Source organism: Phacochoerus africanus, chromosome 9 (assembly GCF_016906955.1).
Source record: "Phacochoerus africanus isolate WHEZ1 chromosome 9, ROS_Pafr_v1, whole genome shotgun sequence".
Taxonomy (NCBI): Eukaryota; Metazoa; Chordata; class Mammalia; order Artiodactyla; family Suidae; genus Phacochoerus; species Phacochoerus africanus.
In genome coordinates, this window is record NC_062552.1 from 46,780,318 (window position 1) to 46,796,838 (window position 16,521).

A 16,521-nucleotide genomic window follows, 5' to 3' on the forward strand; every position below is an offset into this window, starting at 1 on the left:
AATTGATGGCCTAATGGGCTTCATTTGTAAAATTAAGAATAAGAAGGGATTTTTGATCGCAGTCCCTCAGGGGCAATGAGAAGATGGAGAAAAGAAAGGCAAAAAAGAAGGCACGCCACCTCTTCTACTACTCTTTCCAGAGTGAGAGCATTTAGCGCTGATGGAGGAAAAAGAAAGACTCAGAAGCCAGAGGAGCCAGCTTCATGGCAGATGCTGTGAAATGCTGAACACAGAGAGTGCTGCCTCAGGCCCAGGTGACCAAGCTAATGAGAGGACTGTTCTCTTCACCTGTGCACAGGTGGGTGTAGGAAATCTGTACCTTGACATTAACCATGGCCACCTCATGGAGAGCTAAACAGTTGCAAGACCTCTCAAGCACCAACAGCCCTGATAGAGGTAAGCAGAGCAGTCCACAGACATAGACTCCAATTCCAGAGCCTAGTTCCTATCAGAAAACATGGCCAAACCATCTCCACCACATAACCGCTCCCCTCCCCTGGAGGCGTTGAGTTCGGATAGAGCTGACCTGTGTTGAAGAAGGATCCAGTCCATTCCCCTTCAGTTTTAAGAAATACAGACACCGGTGGAGGCAGGCCCAGGGCTCTCCCATCCAGATCCTTAAAGAGATATTTTCTAGGGCTTTCACAATCTGATTCAGAGCAGACCAGTCTTAAGTCTTTCCTGTGGAGATAGATAGAAAGCAGCGCTCTCATTTCCAGGCTAAGTAGCAAAAAGAAAACATATAGGGATAGCGCCAACCTATCTGAGAAATAAATTCAACAGAATTTTGTTACCAATAATATGTGACATAGATATTAAGTAAAACTCTATAGAAAATGTTATTTCCCAGTTATACAGTCAAGAAAAAAAGACATTCTTATTAACCAAATATTTTGGCTATCTAGATATATAATCTGTACATAGATCTCTAATTTTCTAAGAAGCAAGATAAAATGTTGCAAATTCTAATATCTACTCAGCATCACGTAATCATTGCTTTAGAGAACTTTGGGGCTTTGCCGTATTGTAAGATTATAATTATAAATGGTGACTATATTTTTGCTATATACAAACAAGGCAAAAAAAGATGTTCTCACTGGACAAATATCTGTTGAAAACCTGCTGCTTGTTGGTCAGGGAATACAATGATAATAAAGGAGACATGGTTCCTATACGATCAGAATTTAGGGTATATGAACAAGTAACATTGGGCTAAAGAGAATGTATTTACTTGATTTCCCCTGGTTCAATGCTTTCAGGTGCCATTAGTGATAATATTAAATATGAATTAAATAGAAATAATATTAACTATGAATAGTAATCTTAGGAAATGTAAATATGAATATATAGCAGTACAAAGAATTTTTGCTAGTATCATTTAGCTTTACAACTATTTTGTCCGTAAGTCAGACGTGAACATAAGAAAAATTGGACAGGAGTTCCCGTCATGGCGCAGTGGTTAACGAATCCAACTAGGAACCATGAGGTTGTGGGTTCGATCCCTGACCTTGCTAAGTGGATTGGGGATCCGGCGTTGCCATGACCTGTGGTATAGGTCACAGATGCTGCTCAGATCCCGTGTTGCTGTGTCTCTGGCGTAGGCCAGCAGCTACAGCTCCGATTAGACCCCTAGCCTGGGAACATCCATATGCCACAGGAGCAGCCCCAGAAAATGCAAAAAGACACACACAAACACAAAAAAAAAAAGAAAAGAAAAGAAAGAAAGAAAGAAAGAAACATTGGACATTAGAAAAAAAGTGACAAAATAACACATATTTTATACCTAATATTATTTTTAGGTTCCAAATGAGGTTCGGGAATGGGCATTAAAAGGAGACTGGTTTGGGGACAAACATATAAACTTCCTAATTAGGGTGATTTTTCCTGATTCTTTTCTTCCAGCTAAAGAAGTTTTCCCCAGTGTTATAGGAAAGAAAAAGTAACCCATTCTCCCTGCTTCTGACTTTCCCACTCCCTGTTATGGGGTAAAAAATATCCTTTTCTAGTTTTTAGGTTCTTGAATAAAACTCTCAGATCCTATGTTCAAGAATAGTAGTTATACCTAGTCTGAGCACAAATATCTGTCCAAGGCATGTCGGTCATTTCAGGGATACTTGACAACGGACACGGTTTCCTTCTACCCACCCTGCATAAGGGCCCCCAAGCCTCCTTCTGAAGACTAGTGACACCATACTCATGGGAGAGTCAAGAATTAGGGTCAACTTTTTCCACTGATTTTAAAAACATCCCAAAGAAGTATCTCTAATAAAGACAAACCAATCACATAACATCAGTAAAACTTGCAAACCCATCACATCTGCCCCTTCTGTTGGTCAGAGGACATCATGGGGTGGATCCCAGATTCATGGGGGGGAGAGAAACAACTTCTTCCTCTTTAGGGAGAGAGATTTCAAAACTTATATATCACATGAATATAGGAAGGTAAAAAGTTGGAGGCAATCAATCTACCGTATCTTTCTAGAAGGACTTCTATTCCCATTGATGATTTTACCCTTTTAAAAAAAAAATGTGTTTGGGTACTTGGAGAATTACCAGATATTTCATAAGTCTGGCTTATTATAAATATCAAAAGTGGTACCTGGTTTGTAAAGGAGATAAGTAGAACTTGTTTTTGTCTTTGATCTTCAGCATCCTGGTTCTCTCTGCTGTTATTGGAGGCACGATTCCAGTGTTCTCCGAATTGGACACAATGCAGATGTCTAGATCATTGCTGTAGCAACTCTTCACAAAACTTGAAAAGGTCACACCTACAAAAAATATCAGAAGTATCACGACATCATATCTTGTAAACTACTGACCACAAATACAGACTATACAACTACATATTCTTATACTAACATATATATGCTCAGGAGTAAATTTAAGCTGTGTGCGGTAGTTTTAGGAAGTTACATAAATCTTGACTTCAAATATCTTTAATTCTTGAAGACATGGACATGTGTTCCAACACAATGAAGTCTTAAGAGCAATACTTTTCATCAAAAGCTTGATTAAAATCCAATGGGGAGTGAATACAATAGTACAATAGAGAGCTGATAGAAGATTCTCTGCATAGCGTGTAGCATAACTACATTTAATCCTGGCTGCCCCATCAACTACTTAACAACCTCAGTGAGGCACAACTTCTGCATGTCAATTTCCTCCTCGTACAAGAGGAAAAATAACACCTCCCTAAGAGAAGAGTTATATAGTCAAATTAAATATTTGCTTATGAAAGCAATTCCATGTGTATAAAGCAGTGACTCTTTAGGGGAATTGCTCACTGTTGCTATAAACCACCATTATGTTCTCAATGCCCAACAGGTGCTCAACTAGACAGCAGGCTCTAGACTACATTGTACCCTTTTGCTAATCTAATTTCAAAATGATTTTAATAATTCTATGCATAGATGTATGACACTACATTGTTTGGAAACCCAAGATTCATACCTTGAAGTTTCATGATGCCTGAAATTAAATGGCCATTCCTCACTTTGTGCCATGGCTCCTGGGGCCACCGATTTGGTTCTGAGGTGAACACAGGCCACAATATACCAACTCGACCCCCTCTGGGACTGGAAGGAGCTCGATCAGCTGATGTCCAGTTGGCAGAGCGAGGCTTAACTCTGTCCTGAATGCAGTCAAAAGACGAGCTGGTGGCCACAATGACTGAATTTCTCAGCACAATCTCTCTATTTCTGATATAACACTGTGGAGCAGAAGACACATAAACTACTGCCAAAAGGCCAACAGCATTGTCTACCAGTGTGATGTTTTCTATTTGCATGCTGTTCTCCCCCTGGAGCATGGCACCATAGTCGAAGTTCTTGAAAGCCAAGAAGCCGGAGATACTAGTGCAGTTGTTAGGTCCACTCTCCTTATAGAGATGGATGCCATGGAGACTTGAGTGAGCCACATTGTCAGACCAAAGAACTTCAGAAGAGGAGCACCTGTGCCCCTGGATGTGAAAGCCAAGTCTCTCGGATCCTCCCACAGCATTGCCATGGAGATGGATATCCTCTGCCTGATTCACTTTGATTCCTGCTACCCAAACAGGTGACCAGGCTGACTGTGTCATCAGAACCAAAAGATTCTTAGACAGAGAATAGTTCTGCCCCTCCAAATGGATACCATGGCCAGCTGTACCAAACACCACGTTGTCATTTAAAATGATCCCATGACTGGCAGCCGCATGAATTCCCCCACCGCAGCTCTGGTGCAGAGTAGATGATATTATCCAGGATCCTGCCGACACATTAGTGAATTCGATGGATGAATACAGTGGTGACCCAAAGTTCTGAATTTCCACGTTGAGAAGTTGAAGGACACCTGCAAGCAAAAGGAAAGAGAGAGCCTTGGGGATGGGCAGAGCTAACTTAAAGATTCTGTGCCCCATCTGCAGGGCTGGCACAAGGGACTGGGTAAGAAGGAAAGAATGTGGCTTCCTGGCCACTCATTTCAAAGTCATGTCTCCTCCAGTGACTCCATGTGAAAAGACCACAGCCATCCCACAAAGATGCTGCATGAATAAAAATAATGGCTAACTATATAAAACATTTTAAGCATTTTTTTTACTCGTGTGTGTATTAACCAAAAATTGAAAAACAATCAGTAGTAAATGCTTAAGATGTCTTGAGTGTTTACTTATTTATTTGGCCATGCCTGTGGCACGTGGAAGCTCCCTGGCCCAGGATTGAACCCACACCACAGCAGCAACACAAGCCACTGTAGTGAAAAAGCCAGATCCCTAACCTACTGAGCCAAATAGGAATTCCAAAATGTCTTGAGTATTTAAAGGGAGAATTAAGCAATGGCTTTGTTCACAACTGTTTTCTTATTTTCCCTTTTGTTTATCACAATTCTGAGTACAGCTTGCTGGATAGTAGTGGTCAGAAGGAGGAGAATGGCAGAGAGCTCTGATTTAAAAGCAAGAACTGTAAATCCTGACCTGCTTTTCTGACCAGTAACCATTCAACCCTGTAGGAGGCACCCTGGACCTACACCTGCTGATCTTATCTCAGCCAAGCTCTGGAGTATATTCCAGAAAAATGCAAGGTTTCTTAATACAGTGGGAACCTGGACTGGACTCTGGAATAGAAAAAGGACACCAGTGGAAAAGCATGTGGAATCTGAATAATGTCTCGTGTTCAATTAATAGTAACACATAAATGTTCATTGACCAGTTTGGACGAATGTACCAGAGTTGTATCAGATATTCACCATAGAAGAAGCTGGATGAAAGGTACGCAATACTCTCCATATACTCTTTGCAACTTTTTTTTATAAACCTAAAGTGATTAGAAAATTAAAAGTTTAATAAGGGCTTCAGAATCAGACTTGAATTTGAATGTTATCTCCATCCCTTGCTCGCTGGGTGACTTTTCTTATATTTCCTTTTAATTTATTCATGTTTTTTGAGCACCTGAAACACAGCAGTTGCCATACTAGAAGACAGGGCTGAAAGCCCCAATCTTACCCTTGAGAAGTTCAAAAGCTCATAAGAAAGTCTTATAAATAAACAGGCAATCTCATTATAGACTCTGTTTCCTCATCTATGAAAATGAAGATAAATTGACTCTCACAGGGACACTGGGGTTAAATGAGATAAACCGATAGGGATGGAGTATCATAGTTAACACAGGTAGTTGCAAAAGTCCCAATAAGGGACCATAGACAGAAAGGGAAACCTAGGGAACTTTGGGAGATCACTGTAAGTTAATAATTGCTCAAGAAAGCCATCAGAACAAGGCAGGTTTGCTTGACTACTACAAGAGCGAGATATGCCTCTGGTCATTGGGTGGGAGGTGGGGTGATACCTGCATTCAAGTTCAGACCAAGGGCAGGAGTTTAACAATCACCGTTCTGTTGATTTGAATAAGCACCATGTAGTCCTAGTTTGACCTTACAGGGTCAAATACTCTCTTACCGATGATAAAGAGGAGTTACTACTCCAGAAAAGAGGAAGAGGCAGTCTTTTCCCATGCCCCCTTGGATTATAAAACTGTAGCCCACCTAATCCTGGGGCAGAGCCTCCATGCCTGCCTGATCACATCTCTCACAAACATCTTATCTTAATAAATCTATTTCTTGCCTACCACTTTGTCCTTCCTTCTACACTGAGGCACAAAGAACCTGAACCTCCCATAAGTCCAGACACTGGATGAGTGATTTTAATTTAAAAACTGTGTGTTCAAGTCCCAGTCTGAGTTTAGGCTGGGTTCAAGTCCAAGCACACAGGTTCTGGCTGGGTTCAAGTCATTAACACCATCAGTTTCAAAACCAGCATATATCCTGGTGCATAAGAAGCATCTAATATAGATTCTCTGTCCCTGATCAGCAAGCCAGAGGCTCAGGACCAAGTCAGCCTTGCTGGGGTTTGTGTCTTGGCTTTGGGGTTCAGCTGTAAGAATCAGCCTTCTCTCTTGCTCCTGTGACCATGCTCCAGCCTGGCCTACAGTTTCCATGAAAAGGGGCCCTGTTTTTCCCTCCCTCCCTAATTCTCCATCTTCATAAACTGCTGGTAGTTTCCTTTGTATACGACCACGACTCAGCCTTCCAGAACAGGGTTCCTCCATGTCAACACTACAGACGTTTTGGACCAGATCATCCTTGCCTGTGGGAGGCCATCCTGTGCATGGTAGGATGTTGGCCATCCACTCACTAGATGCCAGAAGCTCTGCCAAAGTTGTGGCAAACAAAAATGTCTCCAGATATTGTCAAGTGTCCTTTTGATGATGGAAAGATGTTACTGGAATCCAGGTTCTTGTTCACAGAGCCGAAGAATGAACTTCAAGAACACACCGGCAGCAAGCAAGCCAAGTCTTTATTACACGAAAGCAAACAGCTCCCAGGACAGCTGGGAGGGGGAAGAAGAGTCCCCCTCTCTATTGCCCTATAGGGGTTTTTATCCTTTAAAGATGGGAGGTACCAAAGTGTTGCAGAAAGATGTGGTTTTCTCCCATTGGCCTTGCCCAGTTACCTATATCAGTCCTTGTCCAATAGGGGTCTTAGGGGTGGAAATGTCCCATAAGTCTCATGGTTTCTTTGCCCTTTTCTTCCCATAGACTGAGTCACAGGGGGTTAGAGATTAATGTCCATCTGGGTGTAGGTACACTCCCTGTAGTAAACAAGGCCTGTGGGGATGTTACTCCCCAGAGCCCTTAAGCCACAAAGGTTAATCAATAGCCATATCAAAGAAGGCATAGAAGCCCATGCTCCTACACTGACCACTTAAGTTAGTATTCTGCCTCACTTTGGTGGGGAGGGGAGAGCAAAATTACTCCTACTGAGAACTGATGGGGATAGAGCTTGCTCTGTGGACCAGAAATCCTGAACTTTTGCTTTAAGATTCAAACATTCAAACACTGTCCTTTACCATCTTGGTAAAACAGATGTGCCCACAAAAAGCTTTCCATGCTCAATGTTTGGAAAGTGGTTAGATCCTTCTCCAGGCCTTCTCACAGCCTTTACTCTATTTACGAACTCAGTGACTTTCTAAGATGGAGCTTTAGTTGACTAGGAAATAACTTTAGAATCACATTTAAGGCACCCAAGTTTAAGAAAAAAGGTAGTCATCAAATAATTCTGCAGCATTCTAGATGAGCTAAAGCTTGAAGGAAACAAGAGAAATCAAACTGATCCTCAAACCTAGAAAATGGATATCATTCTTACTGAAATTTACACTATTAATTTATAGCGTGAGATGAAGCCTGCCATCAGATAGAGCATGCCACTGGGAAAGAGCAGTAGAAATTCAGGAAAGAGATAAAATTTAAATGGTCATTAAGTCATCTATAATTTCAAAGCAGAGAAAATTTCACATCTGCTGAAGATGAGGGTTTTTTGGGGGGTAGGAGGTAAAAATGTGCCTAGGTGCTAATAGCTAGTATATTATTTTAACACCACAATGATAGTTAACACAGATTAAGACCGTGAATTTGTAGCTTCTCAGAGCACAAGGTTCAATTTCAAACATTTTGTTTTACAAATGAAAATTCCCACAGTTGGAATTTCTAAGTGTCCCAGATGCATAAGCTCCAAACAGCAATGTTTAGTAACTTAAAATTTCATTTACCTGAAAATTCTTCCCCACTGGACTTCCTGAAGGATCCCACAAGTAGACTACCCCCGCATGCTGTATCCCCCTGGATTTGTATATTTCGGGTCAAAAGTCCAACCTCTGCAGCCAAACGAACTTGTCGACCATCTTCCATGATGTGGACGCTTCCTGGGGCAATGGGAGATGGGGAAGGAAAAATTTTTAAAAACCTATTTCGGAGATCGCCAGCTGGGGAGCCAACAAACCTGGCAAATAAAAACACTCCTTTCCCGGTGGAAGTCCTTCCAACATTAAGGTCTGCTTTTCCTCCGGCGTTCTCCACAAATGTCAGCTGAGAAATGAAAAGCCCATTCAACCTGTCTCTCTTTGGGATCAGACTGTGTCGGAGCAAAATTCATTTCTCCTCACTCACTGTGAGTATGAGGACAGAGATGTTCGGGAAGATCGGCCCAATTAGTGAAGTCCCCAACCTCCTTCCTTCAATTCATCAGACCGAGATGCCCTCACCCAGTTGTGTCTTGTTCCTGGACCCCTTTCGTGAGAGCGAGGAGCCCCAGATCCACTGAGGCAGCGACAGGACCAAAGCAGTGGCGGCAGCGCCCTCTCCTGGCGGGCCTGGAGCTCATCACTCTGCAAGGAGCTTCCCCAGTCTTGCTGGTTTGTTCCACTGCCCATCCCCCACTAATTTACATTGCAAATTGCACCTCACTGGCAAGAATTGCTGACGATTTCTCTCCCTCCTTCCAATCTTTAAAAACAACATCATCCTTGAAGCTACGATTTAGAAACAGCTTTAGAGTCCTGTTGAAAGCATGTATTTCCCTCCCATATCAGAGACCGAAAAATAACCCCTAACCCCTCTATCTCCATGTTTTATGACTTATTAGCCATATTTCCTGGGTTAAATGTATTTATTAGAATGATCCAGGAAATATGGTTATTTACTATTGTTATGCAATATATTTTAGGTGTATATAATGTGTTAAAATCTTCAGTACCTTTTTAAGGGGAAGGCATTTGCCCTTTATTTATTCATTTTTATTGGGGTAGGGCAGTAGTAGTTACCAATACATAAAATGAAGCTCCCGTCAGGAAGGACACGGTCTTAAGTATGGGAAAAGGAGTCATTATTTACAATAACTACCACATTCGAAGTGACTGTATGATTCAGTGGGCCAGGAAATGAACTGGAAACCCATCTCCCATGAGGTTTATTCTGGCTTAGCCATGAGAATGCCCGGTGACCTTGAACAAGATTCTTAACCCTTCTGCTTGCTTCTAGACTTGCCATTATAAATAAAAAGTTTAAAAATTCCCTCACATCAAAGTATTTTCTTAAAAAAAATTAGGCAATAAAATTAATGAAGGGATGGAGATAAAGCCTTCTAGGATGAGCCTAGGGCAGCAGTTGAGTACTATCCGTCCCCTCTGAATGCTGATTGGATCCAAGGTCCCCAGGCAGATTGCTGAACACGTTTTTCTTGGCTCATTCACTTCCCTTAAGTAACAAGCCAAAGCCTTACCAATGTGACGGTGTCTGAGCCGCTCATGGATCCTAACGTGGTGGCCCCTGACTTCTTTCACCGTGAGGACCTCGGCTTCATGAGGCTCATAAGAAGAGGAGCTAAGGACAATCTTGTCCTGGGGTCGCCAATCCACAGCATCCTCTACTATAATTCTGTAACAGCATAGAGATGATATCAAGTACACTGGCAGGGCTGCACGGCTCACCTACTGACTCCAGGGAGAACAGAAAATCCACTGCATCCAACCAACAATTCCCACTAGGGAGATTAAAGCAGAACTAGCAAGTCAAGACAGAGAAAAAAGACTTCTGCAAAAAAATAAAGAATGCTGATGGAGTTAATCTTTTGGCTTTTACATGTACAATTCAGAGGCAGCAAGGACATTGTGTAGCCATGAAGCATAAGACAAAGGAACAAGGAAGAGTCAAAGTTTCAGAGTTTAGTATATGCCATGTACACAATGTTTTCCTGAAATGGAAATGAATCTTTGTCGGTTGGGAAAGCTTGAATAATAAAGGGATTTCAGATGGGCTCTTTTCTCACATTTGTTGGTGACTTCCAATACCATTTTCAGACAATTTATCAACATGTCTTTAGACACAGGCCTTCATGGTGAAGCAGGTACAGTATGAGTCCTACAGGTTCCACTGAGCAGCTGTGTGACCTTGAGAAATCAATTACCTCTTCTGAGTTTCATATCTTCATTTGAAAAGTGACAACATTTAGATCTTCCTGCACCCTCCCTGTGTTACTGCAGGGACAAAACTATGTATTCCCTGAGTATGCTATGTCCCTAGCATTGTGCTTCCATCACAATGTGTAACAATGAGTACTGCTCATTTTTGGTTAAATCATATTTAATAAAATTTCTGTGCCATCTTTGTCAGTCACCTAGCTTTTCCTAGTGAATACATTTGCTCTATTCTCCCCTCACAGACATTATCGACTTCAAGGGCATAGTTATATTAATTGCCTGTCCGCATTTTAGCAAATCTTGACAATAGAGTCTTCTTTACCAGCAACAGGTCCACCTGAAAACCATTCAACTGAGCAAAATATATTGACAAATAACGTATATTGACTGAGTGACTGTTGCGCATTGCAAACTATGGTTGGTACTAGAGACATAATGGTAAATAAAACATGGCATTTGCATTAAAAAATAACTTAGATTTTGACTAGTAGACATCCTTAAAGAGTCTCCTATGTGGGTGGAGAAGTCAGACACATTTTGTATGTAATGTTAACACAAAACACAGAAAGAAAGAAATTAAAGAGGGTCATTCTTGAGTCAATGGTATGAATCTGTTATGAACCAAAGATTGTAATTAAATTGAATCTGTGAGCCTGAGATTAGAGAGAGGACAGGAGAGAGTTGAAAAGAGAGAAAAAAAGACCATCATCAATTGATGCAATTTTAATTAAAGAATTGAGAGTCTGACATTTGTAAGACATGATTTGCTGATTTGCTACGACATCTTAGAAAATTCACAGTTACAACATAAGAAAGCAACCCCTAGCTTTGAAAGGTGAAAAAAACAAGAGTCAGAGAGAATAAATAACAAAACTTGAGATTAGATAATTAAATGGAATCAGAGGTTGAATTAGGACAAAGGAAGACTCCTGACCAAGTCCAAGATCTTTGCATTAGATGGCTTCTCCCCACCTGCATGATTGTCTGATTCTTAGTTCTTTACCTGCAATAAAAAGTAATACTCCCTGAGGGATAAATTAGGAGTTTGCAGTTAACAGATACACACTACTACATGTAAAATAGATAAGCAATAAGGACCTATTGTATAGCACAGGGAACCATACTCAGTATCTTGTAATAATCTATAAAGGAAAAGAATCTAAAAAAATTATGTCTGAATCACTTTGCTATACACCTGAAACTAACACAACATTGGAAATCAACTATACTCCAATAATATTTTTTAAAAAGCAGTACTTCCACATTTCATAATGACAATATCATGCTAATCCATGAATTTATGAGATCTATGCAACATGCAGTGGAATATCATGTAGCAATTAAAAAGCACATTGTAGCAGAGCACTGAATTGCTATGAATTCTGTTCGTTATATAAGACTGAAAAAAAGACAGATATAAAACAACACGGCCCATTTATTTTTTAATAAAAATAATGCATGCAGAGAAAACAGTGATAGAAAGGATACACATTAAAATGTCAATTTACCAATGGATGGTGGGTTTATGAGTCACTTTCACTTAAATCTAAATTTTCTAACTTACCAGGTAGTAGAGTGATGTAAGAAAAAAAAAAACACTTTTTAAAAAAGATGTTAGGCAATGAGTATAAAGTCAAACCAAAGTCAATTAGCACTGTAATTGAAATCAATCCTTTCCTTTATAACCAGTATTACTGCGATCATTTTTTATTTTTGTTTCTCTTGTTGAGTAGTTTTTCAGAGAGTAGGTGGCCATAACATTCAGGAAAATTCCTTGTGAAAATGAGATTAAACTCATTCCCTATGGAGCACGGGAGATTTTTAGGGCTGTACAACTCTTCTGTATGATATCATAAGGATGGATACACATCATTATACTTTTGTCCAAACCCACGGAACAATACGAAGTGTGAACCCTAATGTAAACTAAAAAATAAGTAAGGCCTCATTCCCAACTCTCTCATATCAGTCTTCTGCTCCAGCCAATGATGGGTCCACTCACGTTGCCAAGAAATAGATAATGTGTCTCTCACCTGTCACTTAAAATAGCATTGCCAGTACCCTGCTCTTCAGTCTTAAAAACTTACTGGAGCTTCTTTGCCTTCAAGAAATCATTTGAGGAGTTGCTGTTATGGCTCAATGGTAACAAACCCAACTAATATCCATTGAGGATGCGGGTTTGATCCCTGGTGTCCCTCAGTGGGTTAAGGATCCGGCATTGCAGTGAGCTACAGCCTAGTTCAAAGAGGCAGCTTGGATCCAGTGTTGCTGTGGCTGTTGTGTAGGCCAGCAGCTAAAGCTCCAATTCGACCCCTAGCCTGGGAACTTACATGTGCCACAGGTGCGTCCCTCAGAAGAAAATAAATAAATAAATAAGAAGGGATGCCATACGAGTCTCTTCACTGAATACCCAACTCCCTTTCTGTTCATAATTTTAACATGATAGGAACTGCTGCCTTATAAATGATTTCATACTCATGTCTTCTGGGGCTGCTCAACTCTCATATTGTTAGTTAATATTGAATGAAAATATGACTATCCAGTTATGCAAACCCCAGAGCACCTAGCAATTGTCCAGGCAAAGAGAAAAAGGAATTATTGAAATTATTATTCCAAACTTTATATGAAAAACCCACATGAAGTTAAGTCAACCTTTTTCATGAAGGCTTCAGGAACCTTACAGGTCCATGACCATTTATCTCCTCCATACTCCTGAAGCCTTGAGATTCTATATCTTGTAAGCACCTACAGAGGACAAGGGAGTATGGCCCTCTCTATGACCACAGAGAAACAGTGGTTAATTTCCATAAAAAACTTTAGTCCCAGTATCAAAAACCTAGACAGTTCTGCTAGTCAAGGGTCAGTGTTCGGTATCCCTTAAATCCCAATATCCAGTCTTCCCACTTGTGGTCGGTCTTCTATCTGCTCTTACAGTTTCCCTCCAACTGCTTCAAGAAATCCTAGCTTAAGGACTTGAATCCCAGCTGTATTTTGTGTCTGATTAATGCTAATGAGAATCTTACAGCTACAGGGAAAAGGAGAGACCTGCTTGCTGTTCTGAGAAAAGCACACCAAAATTAATAAATAAACAAAAAATTAAAAGAATTGTTTGCCCCGTAATTGGACCTAAATGGAAACCATATGAGAAAGAAGAAACTGAATAATCACTGCAGAAGTCTCCTGAAAGATAACTTTTTAAAAGTATAATCAAAATATCAGCACAGTTCCCTGTATTTTGGCATTAAATTTTACCTTAGGGAAGATATAATGCTTTGACCAAAAAAGCATAATTATAAAGAATGAAAAAAATGCACATATATACTTACAAATTTGATTTAAAAATTTTTACCACCATGAATAAGACATTCATATAGACACACCTACAACTTAAATGAACTTATTGCCTAAACTTTGGAGAGGTCTTAATGATAAGAGCTGCATGTGACCACAGGCTCAGGGCATCTAAGATGCCAAAATCTTTTCCCCAGAGAAATAAGACTGGCTATAGACTTCTGAACTCTAATAATATTGAGCCTTTAAAAAATTCCAGTTTAAACTTTGTCAAATGCCATTGAAATCTACTGAGGGCTACATAGTTGAAAATCTACATAGTTCAGCGAGGTGTCTAAAGAAAGCAATTCCTATAATGATTTTTAAAAATTTTTTTATTTTATTTTTTTCCTTTTTAGGGCCACATCCACGGCATATGGAGGTTCCCAGGCCAGGGGGCGAATCAGAGCTAGGGCTACTGGCCTACACCACAGCCACAGCAACGCAGGGTCCGAGCTGCATCTGTGATCTACACCACAGCTCATGGCAACACCAGATCCTTAACCCACTGAGCAAGGCCAGGGATGGAACCCGAAACCTCATGGTTCCTAGTTGGATTTGTTTCCACTGCTCCATGATGAGAACTCCCCGATAATGATGACAAGAATAGTCATCCTACACGTCAACTGTTTGTCTACAAACCCCCTTTCTCCTTCCACCACATCTCCCCTGAGAACCACTCCCCTCGTCCACCACACTAATTAAGCAGTCTTACCAAGAGCTGTGAATTACAGCCCCCCAAACCCTTTGCCAAAGGATTGGCAAGGGATCCAATCTGCCTTCATTAGTCAAAATCCTCCCCTGAGAGCAGAGAGGGAGTGGGGTGGACTGGGAGATCAGGGTGAGTAGAGGCAAACGATTACGTTTAGAATGGATGGGCAATGAGGTCCTACAGTACAGCACAGGCAACTATGTCCAGTCTCTTGGAATAGACCATGATGGGAGACTACATGAGAAAAAGAACGTATGTATATGTTTGACCAGATCACTTTGCTGTACAGCAGAAAATGGCACAACATTGTAAGTCAACTATACCTTAATTAAAAAAATAAATTAGGGAATTCCCATTGTGGCTCAGTGGGTTAAGAACCTGACTAATATCCATGGGGATGCGGGTTGCAACGCTGGCCTGGCTCAGTGGATTAAACTGATCCGGCATTGAGCTGTGGTGTAGGTTCAAAATGCGGCTCAGATCTGGTGTGGTTGTGGCTGTGGTGGAGGCCAGCAACTGCAACTCCAATTCAACCTCTAGTAGCCTGGGGACTTCCACATGCTGGGGTGCGGCTCTAAAAAGCAAAACAAACAAGCAAACAAAAATAAAATGAAAAAATCCTTCCCTGGACTTCTTCCCCGCCCCAACCTTATCAGATATAATTAATAAATAAGATAGGAAGATACTGAAAGTGCACAAAATGATGATTTGATACATGTAGATACTGTGAAAGGATTTCCCTTCATAGAGTAGTTAACACCTTTGTCCCCTCCCCCCCTTTTTTTGGTGAGAACATTCAAATTCTCCTCTCTTAGCAAGTTATACAATCCAGTGTTATCAACTATAGGCACCCGGACTTTTGAACTGAAACTAAGGGGGAAGCAGTAATTTCCTCCCTGGTGGTAAACCTGGGGAAAGCCAACAGCTCTGGGGCCATCTGCATCCTCCTGAATGAGGAAGCATCTACAGTGGAAACAAATGAGGTTGGAGATAAAACAGGAGAGGTGGAGGGAGAGCCTGATGCAATCAAGTCACGAGGCTGATAAGGTGCCAGAAACCGGGCCATGTGCTTTATACACATTAATTCATTTAATCCCTGTAACTATTCTATTAATCAGGCATTGTTATTCTTGTATTACAGAAAAAGAAACTTGAGACTCAGAGAGAATACTTCATTCAAAAACACATTTACACATTAATTGCACAATTAAAATTATTTCAATCTGCCTGCCCTTGAAGTTGCCCTTGAAGAAAATGCCCTTGAAGTCCATTATAGAAATCTATTTCCCCACCTCCCTTCCTAATTCATATTCCTTTTCCTAGCATGGAGACAACACCCAATCGGAGATTAGGATCCACTAGTTCACTGGACCAGAAAGAATCAGCTTCTTTTAGAGGCTAGGAAAGTGATCCTGAACCTCTGCCAATAAATGAATATTTATGCTCTATGCTCTAATACTTGAACTAAATTGTAGTATATTGTATAATAATGAGGTTTGATTAATGAGCAAAATAAATTATAGCAGTTTTTGAAACAAAATTCAAGACTCAAATTTATTAAACAAGACACCATTGAGCCAACAGGCTCAATATGTTCTGATTTTCAGAAAAGACACATCAATTCAGTGTAGAAGGCATATACTGGACAAATATATTCTATATATATATTCTATATGCTAATATATTCTATATTATATATTCTATATATTCTGTTGTGTACTAGATGCTAAGTAATATACCAAATCAATTTTTAAAAAGCAATATTTTCCTCTTCAATAGAAGCTGCTTGGAGGAACAGGACATACACACCTAAAGCAGAGTAGTATCATCACTAAGTATATTTTTATTAAAATCATTAATCAGAAAATCACATGCAGGGATTTCCCATCATGGCTCAGCAGAAACAAATCTGACCAGTATCCATGAGGACACAGGTTCCCTCTCTGGCCTTGCTTGGTGGGTTAAGTATCTGGCAATGCCGTCAGCTGTGGTGTAGGTTGCATATGCGGCTCGGATCTGATGTTGCTGTGGCTGTGGTGTAGGCTGGTGGCTACAGCTCCGATTGGACCCCTAGCCTGGGAATCTCCATATGCCACGGGAGCAGCCCTAGAAAAGGTAAAAAGACAAAACAAAACAAAAAAAGGAGAAAGAAAAGAAAAGAAAGAAAATCACATGTTATAGTGATTCAGATGATCAGAAA

At 40.5% G+C, this 16,521-nt stretch overlaps 1 protein-coding gene across 2 annotated transcripts in view; it reads right to left on the reverse strand.

Moving 5' to 3' along the window:
• Window positions 1-16,521, reverse strand: part of PKHD1 (PKHD1 ciliary IPT domain containing fibrocystin/polyductin) — a 484,027-nt gene that overhangs the window by 131,137 nt on the left and 336,369 nt on the right. For both annotated transcript variants that reach the window (XM_047795623.1, XM_047795624.1), the window contains 5 exons: window positions 9,583-9,737; window positions 8,075-8,227; window positions 3,451-4,329; window positions 2,600-2,768; window positions 527-681 (listed from right to left, as the gene is read on the reverse strand). In XM_047795623.1, the coding sequence (XP_047651579.1) occupies window positions 527-681; window positions 2,600-2,768; window positions 3,451-4,329; window positions 8,075-8,227; window positions 9,583-9,737 (1,511 nt within the window). The remainder of the gene's footprint in view (window positions 1-526; window positions 682-2,599; window positions 2,769-3,450; window positions 4,330-8,074; window positions 8,228-9,582; window positions 9,738-16,521) is intronic.